The sequence below is a fragment of the Sceloporus occidentalis genome, unplaced genomic scaffold (assembly GCF_023333645.1).
Source record: "Sceloporus occidentalis isolate IW3139 unplaced genomic scaffold, rSceOcc1.0.p SCAF_1, whole genome shotgun sequence".
Lineage (NCBI taxonomy): Eukaryota > Metazoa > Chordata > Lepidosauria > Squamata > Phrynosomatidae > Sceloporus > Sceloporus occidentalis.
The window spans coordinates 234252739-234265945 of NW_028316981.1; the positions used below are offsets into that span (position 1 = coordinate 234252739).

The window sequence follows — 13207 nt, forward strand, 5'->3', positions numbered from 1 at the left end:
CTTTTAAAAACTCTTTTGGAAGAATGTAGGGCCAGATACCACCAAGGAAACTGAAAGAATAGTGTTCTTGCTATTACATGATGTAATAGCAAGTAGGAATTTGTGTTTGCAAATGAACATTAAGAATAGATGAACTCTTTTTCATCAAGTATTTTTGAGGCACATGGACTATTTTAAATTTTTACATCATAGATATAATTACTGATAAATATAAAGTCTAATGTGCTCTGCATACTCGTACTTAGGAACGTATTTTGACAACAACAACAGAACAAAGACAGATTTACTCCACTTTTAATGTGTTTTCTGACACATCAGGCCTTTCTGTTTTATTAAGTGTGACAGAGGAAGATGTATCCACCTTAACAAATCGTAACAGCCCTAACTCACTGAAGCATATGTTCAGCTTCTCCATTAATTAGAGAATCTAGAAAGTTAGGTGAAATCACTATAAAAAATCAAATTAACAAAATAACAAGTCAGTAAATTAATTCCAATCTCTGGTAAGGCCCTACATCCCCCACCCCACGCAAGTCTAATTTCAGTCACAGGAGAAATATGAATGGAAGAAGCAACATACATATGAAAATCTAGATGAGACAATTCTGTCAATACTATTCTAGAAATATTTTTTTCTGCAGCCTTTGCAGTTGTTATGTACATACCAACTGTTTGTTTTCTCTCATAGTCACTCCAGACCACATTGCCATTAAGCCACGTTTTAGCTTTTATTTTCCTCTATGACATGACTTCATAATATTCTTTTATAGAGAGAGGCAATAATGTCTTTTAAAATTTTTGATGAAAGGTTTGCTCCTGTTATTGTTTTTTCCCCTATTTTTGAAGAGATTATACATAAGAATTAAATTTTGTATATAGTTTCAAAAATAGGGCTGTCAGAATCAGGTTAATCCAACCATAGCAAATTTGTGTGCGTTTGGCATCTCAGACATACACCATAGATGGAAGAGGAAAGTGTGGCCCATGACATCCAGTCTTCAGGGCCCCAATTTGTGGTCTATGAAGTCCCCAGAGTCCAAGATGCACTTATGGCTGTTGCAATTCAGCTCTAACAATTGCAGACTGAAATTGTTGACTGAAAATATGTTGTGTGTTTGTTTCCTGTAGTGCGAGCACAGGATACTTGGTGAGGGCGAGGCTTGGAGCAAGGTTGAGAGTAAATCTGAATGGGTCTAAGGCTGGTCAAAGTGTCTTTCTGTGCTAAACTATCTTAGATCACTGTGATCTTTATCTTATTATAAGACAGAAATGTATTCTTCACAGTCTTTGCCAGTGTTAAGTTCATGTTTCATTCCTGAGCCTGTGGCTCCAAAATCATCACCGTTTTTTTTTTCTTGTATGATTTTTAACATGAAGCCATTTTTGACTAACTAAGAATCTAGTGAAGCTTTGAAACCTTACATAATGTATTAGGCTTTGGCGTTGGCCCAATAAAGCTGTTACTGGTTGTGGAGTTTGAATTTTGTTGTATTTTGCTGCACGGTCAGTATAGTATATGTTAGTTTGTTTTAGTCCTTTCCCCCACTTGGAATTTTTTCCCTTTTGCAAAAATGTTTGCATAGTTTTCCTACCATTACTTTGAATGTCTTTGCTTTCAATTTTCTCCTTTTTAAAAAATATTCTGTATGGAAGGAAAATTATGTGAAAGAAAAAGTGAGAGAAACTGAGAGTCCTAGAACATTGTATATTTGTTAATATGGCACTAAATTCATTAATTAATTACATTTATTTTTGTTGTATTCATTTGAAAAAAGCATTAAGGAAAAGTAGAACAGGCATACATTTCTGAAGTACAGAGTTATTTCAATCATCCTTACAAAGGTCCAAAACACACTGTAGAAATAATTCAGTTTGAGACCACTTTACTGCCCTGGCTCTCTGCTAGGGAATCCTGGGAATTATAGTTTATTGTGGCACCAGAGCTCTCTGACAAACTAAATGTCGCATAAACTACAGTTCCCACAGTTTCCTAGTGTTGAGCCAGGCCAGATTATTTCTGCAGTGTGTTTTGGTCCAGAGTTAGTTAGTTTTTAAAATAAATTATCATACATGTCTAGTTATTTCTATTCCAAACATTTTGTTGATTACATTTGGTGTACTCAACGGTGTATATTTGGTATTTATTTAATGGTTATGACACACATCTAGCATCTTAATAGATAGAATGGAATTCAAGGGAGAGGAATAGAAATGCCTGGTTACTCATAAAAATAAAGTGGAGACATAAGTACAGAAGGAGAGATTCTGCAGATAAATCTGTATTTCAAGTAAACAATCACTGTCTAGACATAATTCAAGCAACAGAATAAGCAGCTTTCTTTTAAATATCAGTGATCTGTGACAGCAAATCTATGCATAACTTGTTCTTCAAGATTCTTACACTGAGCTTTTTATTATGGGAGAGCTTCAGTAATAAAAAGGTGTTAATCTGAACTTTTAGAAAAAGATAAGTTGTGTTGCAACTGTGCTCTGAAGAAATTAAACATACATCTTCTGAGTATTTGTGTTCTGTGGATGAAAAATTACTCTTTGCTTTAGTGATAATAAAACATTTGCTGTTGTTAATTGCTGGATCAAAGTTTTAACACTTTAATATATTTGCCAAAATGTATAAGATTTATATATAATATTTATATAGATTGGTGTTCTTGTTTTGTGTAATAGCCAGGAAACTTACTTTTGAAACAGAATTTTAGTATTTGGCAATAATGGTAAATGGTATTAATCATTTTTTACGGTATTTATTTCATTTTTATTTATTTTATTTATTTATATATTACAAATAATGTGGTGATTCTGCTGTTCAAAAATATGATTTTTAAAAAGTAGAATGTTTTATAATCTAGCAATACTTGCACAATTGACTGTGTTTGGTGCCTGTGGGCTTGTCTTGAGCCTCTGACCGTTATTTTTTCCCCATACTTCCCTCACTCTCCTGAAGTACAGTTATTTGGTATTACCAAGGTTTCCAAGTGTACCTAGGCTTGCCATATCCTGCCTGGGGGTGGGACTTTCCCGGTTTGGGGCGGGTTTGCACGGTTTGCACGGTCCACCCCAGTTTGGCCCCGCCCCCGGGATTCCCCCCCAGTGAGGCCCTGGAGGCAGCTCCGCGATTGCAGAGTCCTCCAAGGCCTCCAAGGCCTCGCTGGGGCTTGGGAGACGCTGTCTCCCAGGCCCCAGGGAGGCCCTGGAAGCGGCTCCGTGATCGTGGAGTCCTCCAAGGCCTACCTGGGGCTTGGGAGACGCTGTCTCCCAGGCCCCAGGGAGGCCTTGAACAAGGTTTTAAAATGTAGGACCTTTTTTTCAAAAAAATTTCTTGGCCAGGAAATTTAAAAAAAAATCCTACATTTTAATACCTTGTCCTACATTTTCCCCGGTTTGGAGGTCCTCGGGGATGGCAACCCTAAGTGTACCCCTACCAGACCGCACAGAAAAGTAAGGTGTGGACATTGGTATATGTGCAGTTTTTATATATGAACATTCAGTTAAAGTGGGTGGTAATCATTAGCCACAAGAGGAGATTTGGGCAAAAGCTAACCATGAGTAACAGGGGTGCCAACTGACTGCAGACCTATTTGATAAAGCACATTGAGAAGTTTCTATCAGAGATCCACACTAGCCAGGTCCAGCTCTTATCCAACAAAACATAACATACCTTTCTGTACCTAGAAAAAAAAGGACAGATTACTTTCAGTAGTATCGGTAGATCTCAGCACTTTTCTGCCTTTACTTATAATTGTAATTATAATTTAATTTCATCTGATTCCAAGCAGTGTCTTGACCTCTTTTTCACTGCTCCTAAAGCAGTCACACACATTGGGGCAGTGAATCTGGTTGATTCTGCACAATTTGAACAAAAAATCAAACTGTAACAGATTTTGAATCCTCCATTTGACAAAGGAAGATTTCAAAACTGCCACACAGTTTGACAGCAGCTATACAAAGTATTAATGTCTTAATATGATGCCATTTTGTACAATAATTTCCTTTGTTCTTTTTTCTGTGCTTCTGGTAAATTAGTTGATATTCAGACAAGTTAATGATATGTTTTACCATTCAACTGTGACAACTCTTTTCCTATGGAATAAGAAATAAGTTTCTGCATGGCAAACTAAACTCATCTCTGCCAAAAATAAGTAAGCCAAACTATGAGTTATAGCTATGACACCCATCTGTTCTTCTGACTTGTGTATTGTTAAATATCTGTCATGGTATAGCTTTCATGTTTTCACCCTTCAATTAGAGGGTAAACTTTCAGCATATCATAATGACTGTATAAATTCCTAAAGCAAAGCTAGGAAGACTCACAACTTTTATTTTCTCATGGGAAAACATTCATCATGTTTGCATAATCAGAGTAACAGCCCTGTTGTTTTACATTTACTCTAATACATGTACAAGAATTTATATAGTTAGGAGACAATATTTCTACTACTCATATGAAACATTTTCTTTATGAAAAAATGTTGGTGTCAAAAATTAAACAGAAGTAGTTAGTAAACTGGCAATTTGAACATTCTTATGCTGACACTTTTGTGTCATTTGGACAGTATATGTGGCATGAACATACTTTGTCTATGCACATTAGTGAGTCATTGTTATATGTATTGATCTCTATAAATCTGTGTTACTGGGGATGCTTCTATAAAGATTTAATTCCTATACGGTGAGTCTGTTCCTGAAGTCATTCAAGTATATTTTGAAAATTGCTGATTTTCCTGGTAAGAAGGTCTGTATTTGGAACCATTCTGAATGTTTATATTACATTTTAATTATAGATCAGAATTTTGGGCATGGGACATAAGCAATCTTTTAATCTGTTATAATTTTCTTAAATTTGGAATTGAATAATTTATATCTATTTTTTTCTTTGAAAAGTGGAACGGAAGTTTAAATCAATAATAACAACAAAATCCTTAATAGAATTAATATAAACTACAAAAGGCAAAAGCTACAGCAGTAAAACCAGCTACTGAATAAATAGTTCTGTAGTAGCAGCAAGCACAACTGAGCATTATTACCAATAGCACTACAGAATACTAGGTTAAAGTCTTTCTGAAAGAGCTATACTTTGGCCAAACACCTACAAAAATATATGAGTAGTTTAATTTATGTCAAGACCTGCTTAAAGCTTTTTCTACTGGAATGTCCATCTTAATACAGAATCTTTTTATAACTGACTTCTAAACATTCCTCTGGTGGAGATTATTAAATCTGTTACAAGAAATGAAATGGGTCAGTCTTTTGTACTAAGGCTTTTCAAATGGTATTTCATCTGAAAACCCTTAATACAAAATATAAGAATGATTGTGAAGTCGAAGGCTTTCATGGCCAGCATCTATAGAACATGGCCACATAGCACGAAAAACCCACAAAAAATAAGAATGATTATTTGGGAGCAAATCCTACTGAATTCTGCATCATCCACTAGATGAGAATGATAGTGACCCATACTTCTTAAGATGAAGGCAGGATTGCTGGTTTTCTTACATTTGTATAAGAAGCAACATCACAGTACACACCAACAAGGCTTGTATTGTGCACTACACACTTGTTCCCCATATGTTGTGGAGGGTGGGGTGAGATGGGATCCAGATGTCTTTCCTAAAGGATGGACAGTTTCCTGAAGGATAGACAGAAGAACCCCTACACTTGTTGCTTGGAAAATGCAATTTTTCATTCCAGATAGCACATCGTATGTATTGAGTTGTACAATGTATCACAAATATTAAAAGCAGCTATTACATGCTTCATTTGAGATCCTTGGTGGTGAACGATATACCATTCCACTTATTGTGGCTCTGTGTGTCTGTGCGCGCATGTGTTTTACAAGCTCCCTATTTTTAAAAGCATTATAGCTTCTCACATTTTCTTCACTCTTCACAATACCTTTCGTGTGGAAAAATGTTCACTTCACCTCCTAAACTGTTGTTTTTAAATAAATATGGCACAACCTTGCCTGTACCTTACACAAGGTCACTCTCCTTTCATTACTGCTCTTGCTTGTGCACCATGACTAGTGGCACAGTCCTATGAAGTCTAGGGCAACATAACACTAATATAACTGCACTTGCATTCAGTAGGACTCACTTCTGAGTAGAGATGCATTGTAAAAAATAGTGAAAAGAAATATTGATTCTGAAAAGAAATAAACTAAAGTTTATTGTGATGCTAATCTGAAAAGCATTACCCATACATTGCACTAAATCACGATTAAAAATTTGAATCACAGTGTTTCGATGTTCAGTGTTTAAGAAAGTAGCAAGTAGGAGAAAATCAGCTTCTGTTACCAGGTTTCAGATCAAGCAACCCTTAACAATGTGCTGTCAGGAATTAAAACTGCTCTAGCAATGTATCAAAAGTATTACAAAGGAAAGAAATCCAGTGACTTTGCTCAGAAAAATGAATTGAGAAGTTTCTGCTTAATGAGAAATTATTGTTATAGCTGAGTATGTGTCCTTCACACACAAAGAAATTCAGCATATCAGGAATGTTGTCTTCATTAATATACAAACAAATTTTTGAAAAGGTCTGGTGATAACCTATAAAGCCTATATTGCTCAGGTCCAGATTATTTGAAGGACCGTATCTTCCTTTAGGATCTTCTGGAGAGGCCCTTTCCTCTTTCTCAGTACTTTCTTGGGCTCATTTGGTAGAGAAAAAGAGAGAGGGCCTTCTCAGTGACTGCTCCCACACATTGGGATCCTCTCCCTAGGTAGGCTAGGATGGCTCCTTTCTTGCTCTCCTTCTTTCAGCAGATGAAATAATTCCTTCATGCTTTGGGGAATTGACTGGGATGGGCTTTTAATTGTATGGTGTGCTGTTTTCTGTGCTGTTTCATAATGGTCTTTAATGAATTTCGAATGGTTTTAACTCTACAGATTGTTTAATATTGAAAATATTTATATTTATATTTTTGTATGGTTTTAATCTGTACAGGTTTAAATAATTTGTAGGCTGCATTGGTTCCCATTATTGCAGAAAAAGCAGGATATAAACTAATAATGATGATGATGATGTCACTCTTTGAAATAGTATTTGGGGTTTAGTAGTATGTAATTACAGCAGTTCATTGTTCCATAGTGACTTGATGTCTGTATTCTTTTTTGTGGCAAAGGAATAAAGAAATAATAATCTTCAGTGCATAGCCTAGCCCAAGTCATAAGAGAGTGCTACCTCAGTCTTATAAATCTCTCTCTCTCTCTCTCTCTCTCTCTCTCTCTCTCACACACACACACACCTCCCTCTCTCTCTCTCTCTCTCTCACACACACACACACACACACCTCCTCAATGTAATTTTATACACGGGGGAATAGTTTGATTGTTAAATGCTCTGTGTCAAAGGATGTGTGCACATAGAATGTTTAAATTCTGGGGAGAGCTCTCTTGAAGAAAACAGAAATTCCAACAGTGAATATTTAAAGCTGTTTATTTAAAATTAAAATTAAAAATATTTAAAATTCCATATTGAAATGAACCCAAGGGAAGTAGAATAAAGTGTTTACAGTTTGTGCTTCTTTCTCCTGATTTGTCTCACCTATGCTTTATCAAAATGAATGGAATTAAGCATCAGCACACATCTTCCTCTGGCAGCTGCAGGATCCCTAGTCCCCATTTGGAAAATTCAGTGGTGCCAACACTGAGGTCCCCCCTTTAAACACCTGGAAGTACCCGCTGTTCTAATTTCCTCTCAGTGCCCTCAGCCCTGTCTGCCACTGGGATCCACCTGGCTCACATTGGAATCTTGATGTGTCTCTGTCCACCATGACCCCAGGCTCCAGATAATCCCCTTTGAAGAAGACTTATTTAGAAGGGGCCCCAACAACATGCAAGGCTGTCTCTGGCCCAAAACCTAAGGCATAGCACAACAGATTTCTGTGGTTTTATTTGTGTATTTACAGACCTTTCCTCCCCTTCTCTACAGCTGAGGGAGTATGTGTGTTCAGATGCATGGTTAACAGAGATACAGAATTCTGCCGTGTGGGAAGAGACTCAGTTTTGATATCGCTGGGCTACAATAGTGCTTTGCTCCAATTCAGGTCACTCTCTGGTAAGTGATTGATACCATTACCAGTTATTTTTAAAAATTGTGGTTGACAGTTTTTCTCTTCTTAACTTTATTTGCTGATATACTGTAACCATTTTGATAATACTTTTCTTCAGTTTGATGATTTGTTTTATTTTGAGTTTTGTGAACAACAATTACTTCTATATTTAGATATCGCTATCAGAGAGTGAGCTAAAAGATGCATGTGCAAATGGTGGTATTGGGTTAATGAGTGAACTCTTTAAGAGGATTTCAGAAATCAGTCTCAGAAGTCAAGGTGCAATACAACAGAGGCGAACACTTTTATGAAACCTGAAGATGTTTAGGGAAGAATTAAATATTAGGAGAAATACAAACTTCTATCAAAATAGTAATCTCATGTCTTTTGTAACATGGCTGCTGGTTCTAGGGAAAGAAAATGTGGTGATATCATATGTACAGTACTTCGATTTTTATTAAGTCCATATTACAAGGAAAATACAGGGGGGGGGGGAAATGAGGGGGTTCTGGCACATTTTTGTAGTATCTAATCTTGTGCTAGGCCTGGAGAATTGCTAGCAACATATTAGTTTAGATTTTACACTTTGAAAAGGTATCTGCAAAGAGAAAAGTCTGTAGTCTTGTAAGACCTTACAATGGAATGTTTCTGTTTCCTTATCTCTGAGCTTGAAAAAAGTTCCCTTTGTTTAAATATAATTCCCAGAATTTTCCATCTAGTAGTGGTACCCCCCCCTCCCCCGCCAAAGCTTTTTCTTCCAAGCTTTGGTTTAGCTGGGAATTACACAACACTGTGTGTGGCTTGAAAGTTATGATGATTTAAATGTTCAAACTCTTGTTTCTTCTCTGTTTAAGGTGACAAATGTGTGCCTACTTTGAATTCATGCAGAGACTGTAATACTCAGTCTTCTTGCATTAACCATTTAGACAGCAGTAAATCATAGATGATATTCTCTGCTTTCTGCAGAACATGTGTGCAACATCTGAATAGTATCAAGCAAGCCATAAAATTGATTGTCAATGAATCTAGTATATAAAGACTGCTCAGAGTCACACACACCTCTTCTCCTCGCCAACAATGTTCAACTGTTTGGAACAAATGAACCAATGGATCTGTAGCCACCTGCTATTACCTGGTAGTAATGTTTAGTTTAAAAATGAATATAATTTTTCTCTAAGCTTCAGAAAACGTGGCTTTCATTTTGGTGTTATTTGGCTGTGCAAACAAGGATCACAACGTGTGCAAATGGGGGATCAGATACTACTTTGGGGTTCACATTAAATAATTTTTGTTCATGCACTTGCATAGAAGTTGGCTTTGTGCATCTGAACAGTTAATAGCTACATCAAGTGTGTTCAGAATTTCAATCAACTTATTAAACCAGAGAAGAACTACTAGGGGAGATTATGCACAGTCTGCAATACAGCCAAGCATTAAAAGCTAGACAAATGTGTATTCTGATCTAAGTAATTATGTGCTATAACTATTACTTTGCCTCTAGGAAGACACAGTATATCTGCTAAATACATTGTGTACACAAGGGGTGGGCAAAGACTGCCACTCCCATCATCCCTAGCCAACATAGCCAATGGTGAAGAATGCTAAGAGTTGCAGTCCTATAATAGCCACACAACATACAAAATTTCATCTCATAATTTAGCCTTCTCGTTTTATTACTCCAGTAAAAGGAACTCTGACTCTTAATCCTCTCCTGCCTACTCTGTTTCTTCTATACTGAGAATGATCAGGCATCAATATTTTAAATATTTTATTATACCTTCTTTGCATCGTGTCTCTTCTGTTACAAGTTGACTTTATTCTTATAATGTGTCTCAGTGATCAGCTTAGTTTCCATCATGATAAAATTGATTTATGGCTTAGAAGTCATTAGAACAGATGCAGCCATGATCCCCCAGCCTTGACTGATTTGGTTTATATACTGCCATAATGCTGCAGATATCTGTATAATATTCATCCTGCCTATCTTTGCCATGGGAGGAGATAAGAGATAGCTGGAACAAGGGGAAGGGAAGAGTGGGTGAAGCAAACCCTGTGAAAAGAGAATGATGGCAGCTGGGAAAACAGAGAAAAGGTGGAGCTGAGCTTACATGCTTTCCTGTCATGTTCTCCATCAGGGTTACATTCCTCTATATGACATCAGGTGAAGCCCCAGAACTGAGAAATAGCAAGGCTTGTGATAAGATGAGCTTCACTCTCTTGACAGTAACAAATGCCTTGTGGTGAGAATTTGGGTTCCTGATTAGGCTGGTCAAGGGGATCAGTCTTCACAAGGTCACAGGACCATTTTTTAAGTCAGGGAGGGGAAGTATCCGGATGATTGCTGAGGCAGACAGCTATTATCACAATTTTTGCACAGACCGTGGAAACAGCTGGCTCAAATAATGTGGCTGGTAGATCACTAGTTAAAGATTTATGTGAGCCAGAAGATAAACCCAAGAGCTGGTCTTCTTGTAATACTGTCTCCATGCAGATTCTGTGCAAAGGTTGGAATTGTTTGCCTTTGGGACTGTAGCTTCCAGAATCTGTTAGCCAGTGTAGTAACTAACTATAATAGCTGAGGGACTTAGGGACCTGATACTCTCTTCCCCCATTAAAAGGTTTTCCAGACTCTGGATTTAACTTGGAAGTGTAGTTAACACATTTAGATAAATACTAGGCTTAAAAGATGTTAATGGTAATCCAGGAAACATACTGTATGTTCTTCACCTTTGCTGTCCAAACCATACAAAATTGGGGGAAAGCCTTATTGGATAACCAAAGGGAAGGTCAAGAACTACACTATCATTGAAGCCCCAACAGAAAGATTAAGGAAAAGAAAATATTCATGTTGCGTCTTCCTTATCCAAAATGCTTGGAACCAGAAGTGTTTTTAATTTTGGAATTTTTTGGGTTTTAGAATATTTGCATAATGAGATGGGATCCAAGTCTAAACATGAAATTCATTGATGTTTTGTATATACCTTATACACATATACACAAGGTAATTTTATCCCTAATATTTTTAATATTTCTGTACATGAAACAAAGTTTTTGTATAATGAACCATCAGAAAGCAAAGATGTCACTATAGCCACCCACATGAAAAATTTGGATTTTGGAGCATTTTAGATTTTGGAATTCTGGATGAAGGATACTCAACCTGTAATTTTTTTGCTAGTACAGTGGGTATGTTCTGGACCCCCCCCCCCCCGCATAAGGCAAAAAATGTGTATGTTCGAGCCCCATTGAAAACAATGGGGCTCGTGCACATGGCATGTGCCATTGTTTTTATTACAGTATGGCTTCAGCATAAGCTGAAAGCTGCGTATGGCACGCCTGTCTGTGGCACAGGTGCACTGTAATTTATAGATTCAATTGAGTGGAATTTTATATTGTATTTTGCAGTAAATGCATAAAAACTCAGTGATAGTTCAGCTTTCTTCCTTACTTTGTTTTGGCTTCCACAATCCATCATTAGTGTAGTTTAACTGTATGCATAAGCAACTGCAGGTGCAATTGCCCATAACCTACACAAATTTCCTCCAGTTACCCTAGGAAACCCAATTGTGATAGTGCTGCCTCACTTTCATGCTTTTGTATTTAGCTGCTATATGCTGAGCTTTATTCTTTCTATTTCAGAATATAGCATGTTTACAAATGCACTAAAGAACTGCAGGAATCAGACAAAGGAATCCTCTGCATTCAGTCAGAGAACAGAAGAATCCTCTGCAGCTCAGTATTTTCAGGTAGAGGCCCAGTGCTTCAAAATGTTATTTATTTATTTATTTATTTATTTAGAGTGTTTATGCCCTGATTTTCAGCCAAAAAGACTCCCAAGGAAGTTTACAGATCATTAATTTGACAGTTCCCCGCCCTCAGGTTTACAATCTAAATAAGACATGAAACATAAGGAAAAAGGGAATGGCGGTGGAGGAGGGGATTACTCTAGCAGATACTGCCTATCCTTCTCTCTTTTGAGGCCAAAGCATTGACAGCTGGAATGGAAGGAGGGCCCTTCATCCTCTGCTGGGCTAATAATCCTTTAAGAAGTGCATTGACTATTTCCAAATGTTATTGGTTTCTCTGACTCAGACTGTCTTGAAACACTGTCTTAGGTTTCTGCAGTAAATGTTTCACCTGTATTGTGTAAAGTGCAGAAAGCAATTATTGGAAGGCAACTTTTATATATATTTCTTCCCCTATTTTTCCTATAATTTCCTTTTAGTTTTATGGCTGCTTATCTCAGCAACAAAATATGATGCAGGATTTTGTGAGGACAGCCACATATCACAGAGCAATACTCCAGAACCATATAGATTTTAAAGATAAGGTAAGCTCTGTTAGAAATCTGACAGTCTAATGACAAATATTTGCTCTGTGCCCACCTCTTTGGAAGAAATGGAATATGTGTAAGAGACAAGAGTTGTTCTGTCTGTACCTCCCTTCATTATCATGGGATTTTGCACAAGTTAAACTAGATCCACTTAAATCAGTGTGCTTAAATTAGTTTTGACTAAATTGTCCCATGGATTTTAGTGAACCTGCTCAAAGTCTGGCTCTTGCACACCTATCTACAGTATATACAGACCAACAACAAACCAATGCTGAACCTTTGTCCTGTTTTGTATGATTTTGCCCAAAACATTTTTGTTTAGTCTTTGTACTTTAATATTAATTTATATTATTTTTTAAAAAAATCAGTAGATGCTATCATACCTATTTTGTAGGGCTGGCTCTTTCATGTATGAAGTATGGGCCAACAGTACCTGACTAAAATATTGAATAGACACTAGAGTTCATTACATAGGATGGAAGCGCCTAAATCCCATGCATAAACAGAGTTTAAACCTGGAAAAATCCCACAATAGTGGGATTGTTTTCAGACGATGTTGCTCAAATTAAGCATTAATGTGACATTAACCTGTGCAAAAAGCAACAAAATTATACCGCATTTTAACTTTGGGGAAATCCCAAAGTTAAAAAGCAGCATGATTTTGCCGCTTTTTGTACAGGTTAATGTCATGTTAATGCTTAATTTACGTGACATGTCTGCTCTTGCAGGATTTTCCAAGGATTAAACCCCATTTATGCATGAGATTTTGGCGCTTTTCCTCGCGTGTGATAAACTCCACTAATACT

General features: G+C 36.9%; 1 protein-coding gene across 2 annotated transcripts in view; it reads left to right on the plus strand.

The window, feature by feature from the left end:
• The window catches only part of LOC149323621 (histone-arginine methyltransferase CARM1-like), a 65245-nt gene that overhangs the window by 14222 nt on the left and 37816 nt on the right, over positions 1-13207 (plus strand). For both annotated transcript variants that reach the window (XM_089490179.1, XM_089490180.1), the window contains 3 exons: positions 7948-8073; positions 11708-11814; positions 12294-12398. In XM_089490179.1, the coding sequence (XP_089346305.1) occupies positions 7948-8073; positions 11708-11814; positions 12294-12398 (338 nt within the window). The remainder of the gene's footprint in view (positions 1-7947; positions 8074-11707; positions 11815-12293; positions 12399-13207) is intronic.